The 21,445-nt window shown below is 41.3% G+C and overlaps 1 protein-coding gene across 2 annotated transcripts in view; it reads left to right on the forward strand.

Annotated features, from left to right (window-relative positions):
• Positions 1–19,516, forward strand: part of FAF1 (Fas associated factor 1) — a 527,910-nt gene extending 508,394 nt beyond the window's left edge. The window contains exon 19 of one of the 2 annotated variants that reach the window (XM_032297137.1): positions 19,256–19,516. In XM_032297137.1, the coding sequence (XP_032153028.1) occupies positions 19,256–19,339 (84 nt within the window). In that variant the 3' untranslated portion in view covers positions 19,340–19,516. The remainder of the gene's footprint in view (positions 1–19,255) is intronic. The other variant, XM_032297138.1, reaches the window with a different exon arrangement.
• Positions 19,517–21,445: the final 1,929 nt, after the last annotated feature.

The raw sequence follows: 21,445 nt of genomic DNA on the forward strand, positions 1-21,445 counted from the left end.
AACGGCATGGTGGTGCATCCTGTAGTCCCAGATACTTGGGAGTGAGGTGGGAGGATCACTTGAGCCTGGGAGGTTGAGGCTACAGTTTGTATACAGTATATACACACACACACACACACACACACACGCACACACCCCTATACATACACATATATACATATATAAAGACATACTAATATATACTGTTGATTCAACATTGAATTGATAGCTAACAGTCCTAAGACTCATACCTGAATGAAGCTTATCTAACACACATATTTTTTTCCATGAGGCATATCACAGCCCTCCTTCACTTAGGAACACCAGACAGTGCTTCAGCACTGTGATTGCGGACCATTTTAAACAGCAAAATCACTAACAAAAAGCACACAAATGTGAAAAACATGACACTAAATATACTGCAAAAAAAGACATTTAGAAAAAAAGAAAGGAATGGGCATTTGCCAAGCAGAAGAAATGTGAACCAAACCATAGGAATATAAACCAGCATGACATGTTTAGGGAATTGCACAGTTTTCTGTGATAGGAATTTAGGCTGTGAAGTCAGGTATAAAAGGAAATAAAATAAGAGATGAAAAAATATGGAAGAGTTTTCTATGCATTAATCCAACAGATATTTTTGAGCACCTGTTAGGCACAAGACATTGGAGATATGGTAGTGAATAATTCTATGAAAAACTATACATAGAAGAATGAGTATATTCTATGTATAGCGCTCCACAGAAGTTTTTACTACATATACATCCACTAATAGAGGACAGAATTCCTGCCCTCATAAAACCATTTCTAATGCTAGTTTGTTGGTAGGTATTAGGCTCTATATTAAAGATGAAGGATTTAAACTTAGAGCTGCCAAGTGGCTTATACAAATTGACATAGCTAATAAACAAAAACATTCAAAATGAAAAAAAAAAAAAAAAAACAAATTGACATAGCTAAGTTGCAGAACAATAGCTTCACCTAGATCTTTTTATTCTATATTTCGGCCTTTTCCCCACTGTCTCAACACTGTTGATTATTCTGATTAGGAAGGATTAAAGTAGTGAAAGTCTGGGAAAAGGAGGCCAGATAGGACTATTACGGCAGAAAAGTAAACAGGCTGTGGGAGACAGTACTAAGATGGCAGCAATTTGGGATGAAGAGTAGGCAGCAGAATCAGGAACAAGGAAGAATCAATGGGATTTAATGATTGTCTGGCTATGTCAAGGTTGGGGGAGGCTAGGAAGAAGGAGTTTTCAGAGGTGACTTAGAGGTCCCCAGCCTGATGACTAAAAAGATGGTATAGTACCATAGGCAAAAATCAAGGAAGATAGATTGAGAGGCAGGTTCACTTTGGGATTTGTTGAGTCTGAGGAGCCAGGAGAAAAGTCTGAGTAGTGCTTTCTAGCAGAGAATACAGAATTAACCTGAGGATGGCTCAGCACCAGAAAATGCCCCTGGCAGTGACTGGAGCAGACCTGTAGATAAGCCATAGAGAGACTATATTGGATAATAGTTTAAAAACTGAATTCTGGGCCAGGCATGGTGGCTCACACCTATAATCCCAGCACTTTGGAAGGCCAAGTTGGAAGGATTACTTGAGCTCAAAAGTTTAAGACCAGCCTGAGCAACGTAGCAAGACATCATCTCTACTGAAAATCAGAAAACTTAGGTGTGGTGGCACATACCTGTAGTCCCACCTACTCAGGAGGCTGAAGCAGGAGGATCACTTGAGCTTGGAAGGTTGAGGCCGTCGTCAGCCGTAATGGTGCCACTGCATTCCAGCCTGGGTGGCAGAGCAAGACCCTGTCTCAAAAAAAAAAAAAAAAAAAAAAAGGAGGGTGAGGGAGACTGAGTTCTGGAGTCCCAGACTAAATCTCATCTTTACCATTTCCTAGGTGTTTGATCGTGGGTAAATTACTTAGCCTCTAGGTAGCTCAGTTTCCTCATCTGTAGGATAAGGATAATGATAGTACCTAATTTATAGGACTGTTGTAAAAATGAAATGAAGTGATCTGCATAAAGCACTAGCATAGTAAATGCTTAGCATTTCTAAGCTATTATGATGAAATTGATGGCAAAAAGAGGAAAGCATTGCTAACCCACAGAGATATTGAGGGAACCAGGGGTATTTATTATATGTGAAAACCAATCACTGTATGCTTCTGACGAGATCAAAGGAGTTCACAAAGGAATTTTTTAGATATGTTTGAGGTTATTACAGCCATTTCAGTCGAGCTGAGTGGAATTCAGAGCCTAAAATATCGCCTTTACCACTTTCTGACTTACTCACAAAGGTCTTGGAATGGTGGGGAGCGATGGCAATGAATTTAGCCGTTTCTTTTTGTGTCTATTGTATGTTAGGTATTAGTTCCCTGAAAGACAGATATTGTCTCCATTTTACAGATAAGAACACAGAAGCTCAGAAAGTTTAAATTTCTCAATATTGCCCAGTAAGTGTCAATATCAGTACTTGATTCTCAAAACCCAGGTCCTTTCACCATACTATGCTAAACATAAAATTCAGTGTTATTACTGTTAATGTATATTGATATGCTTAAACCTTTTCAAAATTGTTATTATTATTATTATTATTTGAGAAACAGTTTCACCCTTGTTGCCCAGGCTGGAGTGCATTGGCTCAATCTCAGCTCACTGCAGCCTTTTCCTCCCAGGTTCAAGCAATTCTCCTGCCTCAGCCTCCCAAGTAGCTGGGATTACAGGCATGCATCACCATGCCCAGCTAATTTTGTATTTTTTTGTAGAGACAGGGTTTCTCCATGTTGTCCAGGCTGGTCTCGAACTCCTGACCTCAGGTGACCCACCCGCCTTGGCCTTCCAAAGTGCTGGGATCATAGGCATGAGCCACCACACATGGCTGATAACCTTTTCAAAATTATTTACTCTTCTGCAGAATTTAATGTTATAAGGTGATCATAATCACTATACCATTCAAAATTGTTATATCAGAAATCAAATAAACTCTTTTTCTTTTCTTTCTTTTTTTTTGAGACAGAATCTCACTCTGTTACCCGGTCACCCAGGCTGGAGTATAGTGGTGCAATTGCAGCAATCTCAGCCTCCCCAGTGGCTGGTACTACAAGTGCACACCACCATGTCCGGATAATTTTTGCAATTTTTGTAGAGATGGGGTTTTACCACATTGTCCAAGCTGGTCTCAAATTCCTGACCTCAAGCAGTCTGCCTGCCTCAGCCTCCCAAAGTGGTGGGATTACAGGCCACCACACCTGACCAAGAAATTAAATAAACTTTTGAAGGCTGTACATACAATTTAATCTGATTCTATCTAGCCATAAATTAAAAATCATTAGTTCTGTACTCAGTATTCTAGGTGCTTTCGCAGGCACACTTTGCTCACTTAAAGTCTGTATAGTAACACCATTGTAAACACAATCACCTGCAAATGTATATGGTGCAGATTAACCTTTTCTAGACATTTTTGTAATTTTCAAAGCCATTACTGGAGTTCTAGAGTGCATTAGCACATGCATCAACATGCCAAAATCCCCAGGACCTCACCGCAGTGCCAACTGTAGCCCCAGCCCCAGCCTGCTTCATCAAAACCATATCCTGCTCTTCGTCCAGAACCAGGACCTCAAGGATTCAGGTTTAATGTCAAAATCTGAATCTTCAGGTTTGGCTGAATCCCAAACCTGAAGATTCTTTTGCTGTTTCTAGTTTTTTTCACTTTCCTTCCTCTAATTGGCTTTATGTAAGACCTTGTGTGAACAGGCCTTCCTCATGCATGCTTTCTTTACTGTGAAAACTAGAAAAAGTCCTATTTTCTGGATGAAACAACTGAGATGTAGAGGTGGAAAGTAATTTGCCCAAGGCTTAGGAAAACCAAAAGCAGAAATGGCTGATTTAAGTTTACAGAGTCACAAAGTGAAGGTAAGATACACATTTTTTAAACAAACAAAAAAGAATTATATGCATGAAGTTTGAGACAAGGAGGAAAGAGAAATGTGGAACTAATTGACACCCTAGGACTGAGTCAGGCATTTGCTTTCCTGGTGCCTTTTTCCCTATTGTGGCCTTTTACTTTTCTGAATTTCAGTGTTCTAAATTATTTTCTTGTCAGCATTCTGCCCTAGACTGTATACTCCTGAGAGCAGAAATAGTGTCTTGTTTACTGTTGTAATCCAGTACCTAGCATGGCTTCTTACATGTAGTAAACATTCAGGAAATACTTCTTTAGTAAATAAATGAGAAGAAATAAAACGTTCCCAGCTATTCATGCATGTACTGTTTTTGTTTGGCTGGTTGGTTGGTTTTATATTTTCCATCTCACCAGTCAGAAATTCATGATATCTTCATGGCTTGAGGACAGGCAAGTGAGGGGGGCCGCATTATAGTGACATTCCTGGTTTCTTTCTCACCCTCCCCTTATTACTTTCTTACATGGTCTTGGAAGTAAAACTCCCAGGTTTCGGGGAGAGGGCATGGCAGAAGCATGGAGTTTCTAGAACTCAAACAGCAGAAGTGACCCATCTGATAAAAATGTTCAGATGTGTTTTTATAGCCAGTTGTTATCCTCTGATTTTGACATCTCCAGCAAGACATTCTTAGAAGAATGTGGGTGGCACATTCTTCGGTCCCTGCTACTCAGGAGGCTGAGGCAGGAGGATAACTTGAGCCAGGAGTTCCAAGCTGTAGTACACTGTAATTGAGCCTGAATAGGTCACTGCACTCTAGCCTAGGCAATATAGCGAAACCTCATCTCTAAAAAAAGAAATTTTTTTGAAACAGGGTCTCACTCTGTCACCCAGACTGGAGTGTGGCGGTGCAATCTCAGCTCACTTCAACCTCCGCCGCCCAGACTCAAGCTATTCTCCTACCTCAGCCTCCCAAGTAGCTGGGATTACAGGTGCATGCCATATACTGCCTGGCTAATTTTTGTATTTTTAGTAGAGTGGGGGTTTTACCATGTTGGCCAGGCTGGTCTTGAACTCCTGACCTCAAGTCATCCACCCACCTCAGCCTACCAAAGTGCTGGGATTACAGGCATAAGCCACTGCACCTGGCCTCCAAATTTTTTTTAATCAAAAAAGAAAAGGTGAGAAGAATGTGTAGTTCAGTGGGATGAGAACTAAGCTAGTGCAAAATTTAAATTCTTCTAAATCAAGCAAGGTACATATGTTTCTGGGTCTTTTTTTTCTTTATCTAAAATATGAAGACATTATGTTTTCTTAATTTTCTTTCAGCTCTGATATTATGTGATTCTATGATTAAATGACCTGGATGTTGATAATACATGCGCCATTGACAACTCTCTTCTGAAAACTAGAACAAAACCATTGGCTTCCTGGTCCTACTGGCTTTATTTAAGATCATCTTCTTTCCTTTTATATGACAATGTCTCTGTCACAGGCAGTTTGTGGGGACTTAAGCTTTTATTTACTGTAGCTGGAGGCTCCTATTAGCCAAGGCTTTGACAATATTTCACATTTATTTATCTGAGCTAGAGCTTAGGATCAGGTGGCAGCTGAGTCACTTAAGGTTATTCAAATGCATTGAAAATGTTGCTTAATAATTCAGAACCAGTTTTCTCTGTTTAGAATATTAAGATTTTTTAAATCCTTCTAATTAGCCAATTCCAACAGCAGTTTAAATAGACAAGGAAAAGTCTGTCCCTTCTGAAAGGGCAACTGATGCAGACTTATTGTCAGCCCGTGTCTGTGCAGCAGAACTGACAGAAGCTAAGGCCAGAGAGCTTCCAGAGCCAAGGGTCCTGCTGGGATGTCCTGCTGATGGTATCACCAATGGAGTCTGCCTGCTGTAGGAATGAGGCTGGGGGAAGAGGTCTGAGGGAGGAGTGGCGAGTTTCCATTCAGTCATTCAGTAGGTCAGTCTTTCAGCAAACATGAAGTGAACTTACTGTTTCCAGCAGTATGTTAGGACCTGGGGATAGGGAGCCAGTAAAATCTCTTATGTGTCCTCAGAATTCATCCTGACTGGAGAGACAGACTCATAAACAAATAATCAAAAGGCACAGCAGATAATTCAGTGTGCGACTGTAGCTGATCCCTTGAGCTAGATCCTCTAGGATCTCTTGCCTGGTCAAAGGATAAGAATGCTGTTTTAGCAAAAGACAGGGTTGGCATTGCTAGTACCTGCATTCCACTTTAAACACTGAACTTGAGTCAGCCAGCAGACCTTGGCAACCGCCTTGTCTAAGAATCCTAAGGTGAAATAAAGGTATTAGTTCAGTAAACATGGATTGACCACATGCAGGACAATGGGATAGGCATGTGAGGGAGATACCACAATGAACATATATGGTCACTGTGTTCCATGAGCCTATGGCCTAGTGAATGATGCCAGCTATGATTAATTCTGTTACAGAAATAGGAGAAATAGATTAATTTAGGCTCCGTCACTCAGGCCTGGTTTTATGGAGAAAGTAGCATCTGGGCTGAGCCTTGAAGGATATATAGGTTGGGACAGGACAGGTAGAACTGGAGAGAGAGGACAGTCTAGGTGGAGGAAACAACATGGCAAAGGTTCAGGGAGGAAAAGCACAAGACAGACATATTTGAGGAATAGCAAACTGCTCTAATTGTCTGGAGCATAGGGTCTATGAGAGGATAATATTTAGAGATCAGCATAGTTAGAAACATTGGGGCCAAGCCACTACCACCCGCTCGAAAATTTAGACCCAGATTTCACTTACTTGATGTATTTTTTGAGAGAAAATATTTTCCACTTCTAAAATGTTGTTAATATGACAAGCTGTGATGATGCTCATAGCAGGTCCATACAGTGGTACAGCAAATATCAACATCCTTGTTTAACAGACAAGGAAACTCAGGATGAAAAATGTCTTGTCCTAGAGCACATAGGTAATCAGAGCAGCATGCAAAGGTCAGGAGGCAGGTTTGCAGTTCCCTGACTCTCCTCACCCGCTCTGAGCCCCTGACCGTTTGTGGATATGGCAATTAAACTGATAGGGAATAAGCATGAAAAAAAGGCTGGCCAGGTAAAATGCGTATCTCCAGCCTCCTTCAAGTACCACTTTCTTAGCATCCTCTCTTCCTAAATACTTTTCTTTCTCGTCATGGTAATTTTACTTAAGCCCAGGAGTTTGGGAATTTTTGGTATAGGTTTGGTATTGTACAGGCTGCTTGCTGGACCAGCCTTCAAAGAAAACACCTGCTCTGTTCGTGATTCTTGCCTTCCAGTTTTATAAGCTTTTGGGTAGATGAAATGTACTATCAAAATAGCTCAGAGAGAGCCTTGGTAACATTTAAGATATTGAACGTGCTGCATCTGGTAACTAGAAAATTTAATGATCTCCTGCTGTTTTGGTAATTGGATAAGTAAATACATCAGAATAAATCACACCGGCAAGTCTTTTGTATGTCGTTAGGAACTAAACTCTTTTAACTCCTGTTCAAAGCTCCAGCTCTTGAGTGGTGTTTGCGTGCAGAGCAATGCACACACCAGCTCACATGGCCCTGCTTGGATATTAAAGTTCATTCAAAATGCTCACTTTCTCCCTAGCCCACTCGGCCTGAGGAGCGCATCTAGCCCACCACTCCAGATCTCTCTGAAGCCAAGGAGAAAAGATTTTTTTTCAGAAGTTTAAATGATACCTAATAAGATATTTGAGCTCTTAATGATCTGTGTCCAAACTGTCTTTCCAGCCATGTCTTTCACTGAAGGCCTGCTGGGAGCCTTCTCTGAAACACTACCCGTGGACAAACTGGGAAAATGAGGCCAAAACAAAAAGGGACTATCCTGTTTTGGCAAGGAATCATTTAAGAACTTTAAGAAGGAACAGGACAGGATCAGACGTTTTGCTTAACTGTCTCACGAGTGGAAGTGTGAAGGAGATAGACCCAGAGGGACATGGTCTATTAAGAGACCGTGTGGTGTTGGGTGATGTTGTCACCAACTTAGAGATTTTGGATCTTATCTTATGGTAAGAGGTTAAATGACTTACTCAAGAGCACACATGCAGTGCTAGAATTTAAAAAGCCTCCAGTGCTTTTTTTTTTTATTGCTTCTCTAATTAGCACTTAATCCATGCCTAGTAGCGAAACTCCAAGGCTAACAATCAGGATCTCTCAAAAGGCTTTTAAGCTGAGCTAACAGTTTTAAACCTAACCAGAAAACAAGTGTCTCCCCTTTCAATTGTCTCTTAATGTCTTGTTCCAAACACAGTGTTTAGCGTTGTGGACCAACCTTTTATACAAGGACCTGGCTGCTTCCATGGTATTGGCCTCTGAAAGTGGGGCATGTCCCCTGACTCAGTGATTCCCAGCCTTTTACAAGTCACCACACACATTGAAAATGGTATTTGTGTGCCTCACTTGGGGAGCTATACTAGGCTGCTCAGAGGCGGAAGCAACCCAGCTCTGAGGATCCTGGCTGTCCCAAGGTTTGAGAAGAATAGTGTCTTAGCATACCTGTAAGCTGGGCACACTGCTGGGACTGATCTGCGTTAGGTTTGTCTTGCCACACTACAGAATCTTCACTCATGAATTTGCCTGTATCCAGTTTATGCTTTCAGGGACAATGAGCTTGCAAATTGTTCTGTAAAGCAGGACTTCCTTTTATTTACTTGAAATGTGTCTTCCAGATTCCAGGACTTTCCAGGATGGGGAAATGTGCCTGTTCTCATTATTTTTATATTCATTTTATGGTCTTTATTCTCATTCTGAAGACTTGGATTATCTCCCTTTTTTAGACTAAGGAGGCTTTTTCTTCCCCATTCCATTCTTATTAGATTCCCTCTGGGCCTTCCCCACTTATATTGTCATTTAATAGTATAGTGACCAAAGCCACTATTAGGGATACCAATACAAGGAGGTTACATCTCTTGTTTGGTGTCCAGGGTGTCCCTGACAGTGTGCCAAATTTGAGGCCATTTTAACATTATAATACTTAGAGTTGGTGTCTTCAATAAACAGTCCATCTAAAGGCATGGGCTAGGAATGAAGAATCCAGATTTGCCATGAATGCTGAGTAAATTTGGGCAAGGTCTTTCCACTCACTGGGCTTTTCTGTCCCCATATGCTACAGAGATGACTTCTAAAGACCCATCCAGTTCTAACAATTACTAGCTCTGTAATATCTGAATGAGTAAAATTTGCCCAATTGCCTAAGGTAATAATACACTCTGTTATTGGGGAGATAGGCGCTTCAGCTACTTGAAGGGTACAGTCTTCCCAAGCAAGGGACTTAGAATAAATAGTCTAGTACGTAACTACAGTACTAAAATAATCTAGTGTGGTGGCTAAGAACACAGACTTTGAAGTCACATCTAGTTTTAAATCCTTGCTCTGCCCCTTCCTGCCTGTGCAGTCTTGGGCAGGTTATATAATCTCTCTGAGCCTCTTGTCTTTATTTTTAAAGTGGAGGTAACATACCTCCCTCATAGAATTGCAGTAGTGCTTAGAAAAGCACTTAGCACAGTTAGCACCTAGTAAGCTCCCAATAAATGTTAGCTCTTGTTACCATTATTATAGTGTAATAAAACAAAGAACAAACAGGGCAGCCTGCAAGACACAATTTCTATTCCTCTATTTAATCTTCTCTCCCTTTGTTCTTCCTTTAATTTTTCTTTCATTCTCTTTCCCACCTTAAAAAAGTCATCAAAGAAGGAAAATGTCCTTGACACCTATTCTTTGCAGTCACAGAAACCCACCAGCCTCTCTCTAGCACCCCAATTGATCTGTCACAATTCAGTAATGAAGAGAGGAGCATCTGTCACTGTTTCCTGGAAACCCTCACCCCAGTGCCACTTCTTTCCTGTGGTCCAGGGAGACAGACTGGCCTAGCAACTGCACCGGAAGCTGAGATAAACCATAGAGTGGTCTCATAGTGGGACCCTTCCAGATTGGGGGGCCTAATGTCATTTTGGGGAGTGTTACTACCTGCAGCAAAGGTAGAGAAGAAATTGCTAAGAGCTACAACTGGCATTGTTCTCATAGTTGTTTATAATAATAATTATTATTATTAATAGCAATCCCTATGTTTGCAAAGGACTTTATCGTTACCAAAGCTTTTTTATACCCTGACTCAGCATATGCCCAGCAATTCCCCTAAGTTCCCCCTCTGATACTTTGTGGGTGTATCTGCTTTCTTTAGGGATTCCTAGCTCATCAAAAGGTGTGTAAAGAAAATAGATGATTAGCTGTTAGGACTAAGTTGACAGTAGCAAACTTGAGTTCCTCTTGTGGAATAACAAAGCCCATTAGGGACATGAGCCATGACACAGCTGCAGAGTGTAGCTTTTTTTATGCCCAAGGGAAAGGCAGTTAGTCATATTAACTGTCTCCTGTTTAGAAGTAGGTCAGAAGTTGAGAGGCAGTGAAGGGTAATGCATTGGATGTAGGCTGGAAGCTCACAAACCAGGGTGCAGTTCTGGCCTTCGCTTTCCTAACTGTGTAATCTTGAGCAAGTCTCTGAACCATTTTTGACCTCAGAGAATTCATCTGTAAAATCGAAATAATAGGAGTACTTATTTCATAGAATTGTTGTGACCATTTAATTAGCTGATATATAGAACAACTAGCATAGTGCCTAGCACTTACAAAATACCAAATGAATGGTAGCTTGCTTTTTTTGTGGGGGGGGCGGGTGCGGGGACGAGAGGGACGGAATCTTGTTCTGTCACCCAGGCTGGAATACAGTGGTATGATCTCAGCTCACTGCAACCTCTGCCTCCGGGTTCAAGCAATTCTCTTGCCTCAGCCTCCTGAGTAGCTGGGACTACAGGCATGCACCACCATGCACAACTAATTTTTGTACCTTTAGTAGAGATGGTGTTTCACCATGGTGGCCATGCTGGTCTCAAACTCCTGACCTCAGGTGATCTGCCTGCCTCAGCCTCCCAAAGTGCTGGGATTATAGGCATGAGCCACTGCACCCAGCCATAGTAACTTTTTATAGTGATGATAATAATAATTACTTATTAAGCTTCTGATTTTTAATAGCATGTTTTCCTAATAGAGTAACTAATAGAATAGGTTACTCATATCGTACCAAAAAGATTAGTTAGGACAGGAGTGGTGGCTCATGCCTCTAATCCCAGCACTTTGGGAGACCAAGGTGGGCAGATCGCAAGGTCAAGAGATCGAGACCATCCTGGCCAACATGGTGAAACACCATCTCTACTAAAAATAAAAAACTTAACTGGGCATGGTGGTATGTGCCTGTAGTCCCAGCTCCTCAGAAGGCTGAAGCAGGAGAATTGTTTGAACCCGGAAGGCAGAGGTTACAGTGAGCCGAGATCACACCACTTTACTCCAGCTTGGTGACAGAACGAGACTCCCATCTCAAAAAAAAAAAGTTTTCCCCCAAGTTCAAAATAAATGCTAATTTTTAACAAAATCAAAAGCAAATATGGTCAGCTTCACTATAATCTGGGAACTTACATATGCAGCCCATAAATATGCCTCAGAGTACAAAGGGCTTTAGTATTTGAAAGGAAAGGACCTGTGTTCAAATCTGAGCTCTGCCAATTTCTAGTTGTATGACTGTGCATAGGAAATGTCCCTATTTGAGCTTTGGTATTCTCATCTGTAAAATTGAGGATAAATGAATCCAATATTAGGATAGCTTTAAGGTTTAGATAATGTATGTGAAAGTTTTTTTGTTTTTTTTTTTTTTTTTTTTGCTTTTTTGAGACAGAGTCTCGTTCTCTTGCCAGGCACCAGGCGGGCGTGCAGTGGCGTGATCTCGACTCACTGCAACCTCAGCCTCCTGGATTCAAGCAATTCTCCTGCCTCAGTCTCCCGAGTAGCTGGGACTATAGGCACGTACCACATGCCCAGCTAATTTTTGTATTTTTTTAGTAGAGACGGGGTTTCACCATGTTGGCCAGGATGGTCTCGATCTCTTGACCTCATGATCCACCTGTCTTGGCCTCCCAAAGTGCTGAGAGTGAAAGTGTTTTGAGAACTGTAAAATAATATTATGTATGCGGTCTTCAGAAGGAAGTTTAGTAGCACATTCATTTTATGTTCAAATAACTTGGCTTTAAAGAAGCATCTCTTTAAGAATAATCTTTGTTGTGGCTTTATGTTACAGATGGGAAATGTATTTTAAAATTGATTTATGCCCTGACTAGTTGATTTTCTCATCTTTTAATCAAGATCAAACAGACCTTGAGAAAAAAAGGGCTGTGACCCTTGTATCATGTTACATCAAAACCTAATTTTTAAGTATTTGCTTAGTGCTCTGAGGTATTTGGGATTTTAGAGGCCATTAAATAATATTCTTTCACTTAACTAGTTCAAGACTAATTGAAAGACATAAGACCAATTGAAAGATAGACATAGGACTCAGGTGGTGATAAAAATATCATCTTTGTTACCAAAAAGGTTGATCAGAGATTGTTGTTTGGGATTAAGCAGCCGAGGGGCTTGCCGATATATTTTTTGCCTATAAATTAGACAGACTTGTCCACCCAGTTCATGGTACAGCTGGACACAGTAGGCCCTCGTACTTTGTAACATGAGAGCAGGTTGGTTCCAGAAAAGGGAAAGGAAGGGGATGAGCTCAGATCCTTCTCCCACATTCACCAAGCAAATAAGTTTGTTCTCACCACTGTGTGGGAGATAGGGAACACATCCAGAAGTCATTTCATGTGGATGCATAAATGTGAAATAAATGCTTCCCCCAATAGGAGTTATAAGCTTTATATTATTGACTCCTCACAACAACTCTAGGAGGCAAAACATGTCTCAATTTTATGAGTAAACATTGAATTTGCCCATGATCATCAGACAGTTGGGAGGTTATAGCAATGGGAATCCAACCAGGTTTCCCTCCCTGGGATCACACTTCAACATTTCCAGCCACTGGGGAACTCAAACCACCCAGATGACATCTACTTACACATAAAGAAGGTACTGAATCATAACAGCTTCCATGTGTCAGGCCCTTAATGGCTATTTCAATCCCTATAATAACCTTTCACCTACCCAGTGGAGAAGGAAACTGGAGCACAAGTAAGCATCTTACTGACTTGCTAAGAGATTTGAACTTAAGTGTTTATTATATTTCCAAAGCTCAACTGCAATCCAATTTACCCCATTGACTCATCCTCACACTTCTAAAAAATGCAAAAATTAAAGCCTAGTCAAGAAAAGTTACTTGTCCAAAGTCATACTGCTAGAGTCAAGACTGGAACCTGTATAGTCTGATCCTTTATATCCTGATAACATTAGATAGTGTGCAGCCTTGGCAGTCAGCACAGAGGAATTCAGAGAGGAGAGGGCTTCTGAAGTACATAGTCCATAACTGAAGAGATGGATTTCCTTAAGCTTGGGGAAATTTATTTTGCTCTATCTGTGTCTAATATAGAGGATGGGACATTCTAATCTTTGACACTGGTGTAAGGCGTAAGATGAGAATGGATGAGGTTCTGGTGTTTGTTCTGTGTGGACTCTAAGAGACTTACAGATTTTCTGCCAGTGTGGCAAAGGGTTGCTTCTGGGAGTCAGAATATGCCAGGCCCCCTCAGCTCACAGTGCTACCAGCACAGTCTAGAGAATGAAGGTTACTGGTCACCAGAGACAAGCAAACAAATACTAGATAAAATTTGGTAACGTCTGCCTTTATGATGCTGGAACTTTCTCAAATGCAAGTGTTACTTTAAAAGCAGTAATACATTTTGAGAAACCCAGCAGCCATGTTAGCAGCTGCTATCTGTCTGGTTTATTGTTTTCCAGCTCTACATATTGAACCTGAAGTCTTAACTCATGGAATGAGAAAGAACCCTTTTAGGCCGCTTGTAAGAGGTAGGGAGTTACTATGAAAATTGTTAGGGAACAAACGGAAGACCTGGGTTCTGGTTCTGCCTCTACCACTTACGTGTGTGATCATAGACAAACCCAGCCTCTGGGTCTTGTTTCCTAATCTACAGAGTGGGGCTGATTTTCAAATACTACTGCAATGCATTTCCCCCATAAACTGTTAAAATGCATTAGGAACATTAAAAAAAGAAGAAAAAAAAATCCAACCTAGCATTTTTTTCTAAAAGTAACATACTAATTCCAGATCCTTAATTTTATTCAATTTCAAAATAAAAGCATTACCTCATCAAAATTAAATGTAAAAGATCTAACTTCCTCACACGATTGTGAGTTGTTTCTGTAAATATCTTACAAACTGTGAAGTGCTATACAAGTATTGCTGCTGCTATCTTTTTAGTATTACTCAGCTCCTGCCCTCAGGTAACTTCCAGCCTAGTAGTACAGGTTGAGTATCCCTTATCCGAAGTGCATGGGACCAGAAATGTTTTGGATTTTGGATTTTTTCAGAGTTTGGAATATTTACCTACTGGTTGAGCATCCCAAATCAGAACATCCAAAATCTGAAATGTTCCAAAGAGCATTTGTTTTGAGCATGATGTCAGCACTCAAAAAGTTTTGGATTTTGAAACATTTTGGATTTTTATATTATTGATATTCATCCTGTAGTATTATATTTATGCTCAGGTACTAAAAAGCGAGAGGCAGAGTGATGTGACTAGTAAAAGCCCCAAAACAGAAGTCAGAAACTCTAGGGGTAGAGTGCTGCATCTGCTCCTATTCAACCGTGTGACCTCGGCTAAGTCACTTGACCTCTCTAAGCCTCAGATTGCCCTTCTATGAAATGAAGGGGTTGGGCAATTTGGCATTTAAGGAGCATTCCCTCCCTAACATTCCAGGATTCACAGTGTGGCCTAGGATGAGAATCTGTCACATGGATTCACATTTTTCTCAACAGCAATGTTAGGCTTTTTAGAAAAGGAGCCGAAGCCCAGGGAAGTAATAGAAACAGTATATGAAATTTCAATCTGCTAAGAAAATTGATCTAGAAAGGAATAGCTCTGTTTAGCAAAGAACACCTGTACCATTTTTGTTATATAAACATGTTTCACAAAGCCAGATTGCTAAATTATTAAGCTAATGAGAAAATATATCCATTTAGGTTTTCTAAGTACAGTGAAGAAAATGTCAAGATGGTTGACATTCCTTTTCTAACTATAGACGAAGTCAGGCGATACCTCTTATCTGAGAATGACCCTCCTCCCCCAAGGAGTCCCAAAGGGTGGGCTTCTTTGTTGATTTAGAGAGTCAATAATTCAGTAAAGTCCCAAGTAAATGGCACAACACAAGCTCAGATTGGGTTTTTGTATTCGTATTTTATAAACATTTCAGGACTTCTTTCCTGACTCTTGACTTATTGCCATTCTTAAAGTGAAGATTTTATATCCCAGAAGCTTGGCTAGGAACAACTTCAGAATCATCTCATCCAACTTCTTTCTCTGTGTGGATCCTACTCTGAGCAATACCTCTGACAATATAATGTAGTGGGTTCCAAATCTGGACTGCCTTGATTCACAGTCTGGCTCTGCCCTTAATAGCGCTGAGACCTTGGACAAGTTACTTAATCTCCCCCAGGGCTCAATTTCTCCACTGGCATTTTGGCTTAATGGGAAAATAATCGTCCCTACCTCAAAACAAAGGCATAAAAATGATATAATGGATTTTGGGGATTCAGGGGGAAGGTTGTGGGGTGGTAGTAAGGAATAAAACACTATACATTGGGTACAATTTACAGTCCCCGGGTGACAGGTACACCAAAGTCTTAGAAATTATCAGTGAAGAACTTACTCATGTAACCAAAAACCACCTGCTCCCAAAAACCACTGAAATAAAGTAAAATAAAAATAATTTTCCCTACCTCAGATAACCTACCTTTTATATTTTATAAAAGTAAAGTGCTTGGCATATACCTGGCACAAAGTAAATGCTCAATAAGCATTAGCTATTATAATAATCATCTGCAAGTAAGCCCCTATTTGAGTGCTTCTGGGAACAGCAGAGCGTTCACTCACTCCACCTTCCCTACCCCTCCATTTCTGCAAGACAGCCTATTGACATGTTAGTCAGAATCAATCATGTCATCAGCTTTAGATTCAGACCTGAGTATGAAACCTTATTCCATCTGCAGCCTTGGGCAAGATAACCTACGGTATCTTCAGGTGTAAAATGGAAATAATTATGCCCATTTCACTGACCTGTTGTGAGGACTAGCTAAGGCACTACATTAAAAGTATATAAGTACCTAGCATGGTTCCCAGCTACATAGTAGGCACTCGATAAATGATAGTTGCTGCTATGATGATGACTGAAGAACAAGAAAATACAGAACAGAGAGAGGAGGTAGAAAGATAAAAGTAGAGAAGCAGTAGTAGCCACATCAGCAGCTGCCGTCTGTCTGTAAAAAGTTGTTTCTGACTAACTGGGTTCTGCTTCCCTATGATTTTATTTTATCACCCCTAGCTCTGCTCACCAGATCTGCACAGAACACATCTGCACTGTCTTCTGCTTATCAGCCCTTTGGATATTCAAAGAGGGCTAGCACAGCCCCCTCTCTACCTATATAGCAGCACCACCACCGCCTCTTCTCAATGCTCTCTCTCCAGGGAGATATCGCCCATTCTTTAGCTGTATCTCGGAAAACATAGTTTTTAGGCTCCGCCCTAAGCAGGAGGTCCCTCCTGGCATGCTCCATGTCCTTCTTGAACAGGACGCAGAGCTCTGCAGGATGGTTTCACAGTGTGGCCACCATCTTGCTGAGGAGAAACATGATGTCCTATATTCCCCATGGTTTCCTTTAATGGGTTTGTCCAAGCCAGGCAAATAAGAATGGACATAGAGATTGTCCTTGCTCACTTTGAAATTCTTACCTAAAATGACCTTCAAAGAAAACAAATGCTTGATTTTATTTTTAGGGCACCAGAGGGAGCAGTCAGCACAGCCATGTTTGCTTCGAAGCAGTCCAATGGTGACACAGCTACACCGAAGCTGTAGACGGGGGTCTCCAGAGATGGAGGCATTACCTGATCAGAAAAAGGGGGGCACTCTTGCTAGGCGTTGGGGAAGAAAGATAGCCTGGTATCCTGGTATAGATCAGGGTTCCAGGAGGTTTTGGTGAAAGAGCTGCAGCCTTGAAGTTAGAAAGATCAGGGTCCCTACCCAGTCAGTTATGGCTACAACCTACTAAGCATACTGGCTTAGACGCTGTACCAGAGGCTGCACCAACATTATTCCATCTAACTATTACAACAGCTTATAAAGGAGAAACTATGATTCCCATTTTACAGGTGAGGAAACTGGCTCTCAGGTTATATAATTTCTTCAAGGTCACATTGGTAGGTAGTGACAAAACTAGGATTTGACTTTGGGTTTACTTCACTCTTTTTAACCACTGTGCTGTATACACAGATATGGCTATAAACAAGTGGTAACCACTTTAAGCTTTAATTTAATCATATCTGCTGTCTTGCATGGTTGTTGTGTGGATATGTTGTGTCTGATATAGTAGGCGTTCAAGAAATTTGTTTCTTCCTTCTCAAATTCCAGCTCTCCCACTCAAAGTGACTGAGGAAAGTCACTTAACTTTTCTTGGACACAACTTTCTCATATGAAAACTAGATGTGGTTTATGAATCTCTAACCTTGCATATGACAAGCCCAGCACGGTGCAACTCAGTCCTAATACTTCAGCCTTCCTGCCTCTTTTGCTTCCTAGCACACTATTACAACGATCGTTTCTCCCAGCAAACATTATATTTACAAGCCACAAATAACAAAGTAGGAGATGCTGGAAGAGCTCTGGCATGTTAATTAAGAACAATATCAGAAGCAGCTGGGCAGAAAATGCCAACGAGTGGGACACAGAGGCAGTGTAGCTGTTTGTTGACAGAAGCCAGTGCAGTATTGTACGTTAATTGGGGAAGTGGGTAAACATTTGCCAGCAGCTTGCCCCTCAGTGCATTGGAAGATAGACAGCAGGCTAGGCCCTTCCCACTCCTTGCCTGTCCATCTGCCCACAACCCAAGAGATACAAATATAGTGTGCTTTGCTCTGAGTTCCTTATAAGCAGAAAGGATTCCAGGGGTAGATGTGTCTTTTTAATGACCCTCCTGAGTCATACGCTCAGGCTTTCATCTAGATACAGCTGAAGGTAGTTTTCACCCCCCTTCCCCTTGCCAGCATGCCTTTGATACTTGGCCTTGGCCTCCAGGGCCTCCCCTTCCCGGTATCCCCCACCTCTCCATGGAAGAAGACACCAAAACCATCTTATTAGGAGCATCTTGAGTTAAGTAGAAGATAAGATTGCCTGCCTCCGGTGCTGCAGTCAGGCCCAGAGCAGCAGAGCAGCAGCTTCAGGCCTGACTAGAGATGGCTTGTCCTCCCATCACACAGACTTGGAGCTGCTCATTTATCCGTGTGTCCACCATCTTTACAGTTGTTCTCACACACAGCAGCCATTATGGAACACCTGTTCTGGGCAAGACACTTTGTTAAGTATATATTTTTTCTCATTTAATTCTCACATCAGTCCTGTAAGATTGATACTAACTCCAAAGCCACAAAGCTGATAGCCAATGCAGCTGTAATTTAAACTAGTCTTTCTAATTCCAAAGCCTACGTCCTTTCCACTAAACCGGTATTGCTCAACTTTTAAACATTCCTGACCTCTTTTGATAAACAGGAAAGTTTTGTTTCTTCTCTCACTCACTGATTCAGAAAATCTGCATGTCCCATCCCTGCCCCTTGTCTAAAAGGACGTAAACCTAATTTAGGATCCCTATATGATTAATGTATCCCATTGAGCCAAGATTTTGTCTAGCTTGACTTAACAATAGTTCATATTACAAAATTGTGATTTTTTTTTAATTCTTAAAATATAAAGTTGTATTATGACATTGACTCTTTTTTTTTTTTTTCAAACTAAATATACCACTAACAAGGTTATGATTTGCCTCCCCTAACCAGGGGAGATATTCATTGTTGGGCATGGTGGAATGGCCATTCTACGGTTTATAATGTAGTTTTAACAGGAAGGTCAGCCCCAAAGGCTTAGCTGTAGTTGTACCAAGCAGAAAAGTCCATTCCCTCTATTAGGGGTTAACCAAGCAGAGGTCTCTAGGAATACCAGTCAGTCATTAACCAGCACCTTTCCTAAGGTCCCCTGTTCTGCTGGCCAGGCTGAGCTGTGCAGGAGGCAAGGTACCTTCACCAAACTAAACTACAAGATTTGATCTTCCTGAGCCCTGGTTTCCTCACTGATTAAATGAGAATAACAACACCTGCCTTGCAGGTTATTTTGAAGATCCAATAAGATTCTGCAAGACCCTTCATGCCAGTGCGTAGTTTCAGAATCAATGTGCGTAGATAAAATGAGTGCCATGTAGAGAAAATGGTGCTTGTTTCAGTCTTTTGAATATATGTTCTTCATTTTAGGTAACTCAACTGGACCCAAATAAGTCATTATTGGAGGTAAAGCTGTTCCCTCAAGAAACGCTTTTCCTTGAAGCAAAAGAGTAAACACGGCCCAGCAGTGGAACCAGCCGATCCTTGACAAGCCGGCAGCCCGCGTCAGGAGAAGGGCTCCTCGCCAACCCACCCACACGCTCGTCTCACTCAGTTCAGTGTCACACTTCTGCCTCTTGTAAAATTGCTGGAAAAAGTAATAATAAACATAGCTACTTAAGATTTCCCATCCATGAGTATATATTCCCAGCCCTCATTACAGAGAATTACAACTCTGCCACTCTCCCTTGCCCCTGCACTTCACCCTCCTTCAATGACGAATGCATTGTTCAAGTGTGAGTGATCACTAAATAGAACTTTTACTTCTTCAGTGCCCATCTTTTCCCCACAGTGTCTAGAACAGTTCTGTCTGTTCTGTGACACCAGAATGCTGTATATTTGATATATGTCTTTTTATTTTCATGACTGAATTTCTACTTTGTCACCTAATTTTAAGGGGCAGAGGGAAAAAAGTCAAATGGGACATTCTCAGCATGGAGATTAAACACTATTGTAGGAAAAAAAGTATACCATTTTTGTTAGTACTTTCTGATGGCTTTACTAAGATGTAAGGTTTTGTTTGAGGACTGAATTTGACACATATGCAAGATATTTATTACTGCTGCTGCCTTGGGTGTCCAGGTTCCACCTGGGAGGTATTTGCTGTTCCATTGCAGCATAGTGAAACTGTTCGCGATGTGAATGTTGGGATCATGTGCAGAGAGGACCAGCACCAAAACTTCAGTATCTGGCCCAGTGGCAGGAGGCTACTGTTAGGTTTGTATTTGGGCAGTTAGAACCTCACAGATACCAGCTCCTAAGCTGCTAGTCCATCAGCATAAACTGAACACAATTCTCTCTTGCTTTCTCTCCCTCTACGCCCTCACACATTTGGAACTTGTCACTTGGTGTTGAAGCACCTTGTCTATCAACAAAATCTGATCAGCAGCCCCATGGACTCTCCTGTAATAAGGAACTTGCTCTACTATTTTATTATTTTAATGTTTTAGTATTTGATATTGGACTCAAGTGAAAGGGATCTCATTCTATGGCTGAAAAATCAGACTTTATATGTTGAAGAGAGCAAACTTGGGGTCTCAACTCAAAGACATGTGTTGCCTGAAACCTGCATATAATTTTTGATTTGATTTAGTAAGTGTGGATTTTTCTTAATCTACAGTTTTGGGATTTGGGGTTTAGTTCATGGGAACACTGTTTATACCTTCACAGCCAATGATTTATTTTTAATCTTGAAATATTTCTCCATATCTGCTTTTGTGTCACCTGTGGTTTTTATCCTAAGGGTTGGGATCCTGATTTTGACATTTTGCACTTGTCTGAAAAAGAGTTCAAGGGCCAGGTTTGTTCCCCTAGCCTCAGCCAAGGGGTTCTCAGAAGATTCTAATCAGAGCTGGAGATATGCCTGCTCATTTTCTTTCTGCCCAGAAGCAGATGTTGGTCAAGAAAATTGTATCTTGTGTCTTCTCTGATGCTCCAACCAGGGACCTCTCCAGATTACTGTCTAGCACAGAGTAGTGCTACATCTGCCTAGATGTGGGCCTTCTGTGGCCCCAGGGGTCTTTATAGGAGGGCTGAAAGGAAAGGAGACCCACTGTGGGTCTTCCTTCAAGGGGAGTGTTCAGGGAAGTTCAAACTGAACACTTCTCTCCAGCTCTATGCCTATCTTCCTAATCTAATGGCTCCACAGGAAAGCCATTTCCAGTGCTACAGATGCACTAGGGCACGACCTCTTTTTTTTTTTTTTTCTAGGTAGACCTTGTTCTGTAGCCGCTGTGAAGAAGCTGCAGTCCTGAATTCAGGTCATACTCAGGCACAGCAGCAGGGGTGTGGGTGGGGTTTGAGGGAAAGTACTCTGAATTCACCTTCATGTTTAACCTGTTCCATCTGACTTGGGCTTGACTTCATTATATTGTTCTCTCCCACTCACCCTCACTTCTGTATTACAACAATATAGACTTTAAAGCCAATTTGATAAAAGTTATTAAATGCTACTTGAATGTGTGTGAAGTTGACACACCCTTGTTCAGCCTGCCTTGGAAAGTTTTTCTCAGTCTGGCCTGCTCAGCCCCATGATTTTCTATGCTCTAGGCCTCATAACTG

Source organism: Sapajus apella, unplaced genomic scaffold (genome assembly GCF_009761245.1).
Source record: "Sapajus apella isolate SASKATOON/1434 unplaced genomic scaffold, GSC_monkey_1.0 scaffold36, whole genome shotgun sequence".
Taxonomy (NCBI): domain Eukaryota; kingdom Metazoa; phylum Chordata; class Mammalia; order Primates; family Cebidae; genus Sapajus; species Sapajus apella.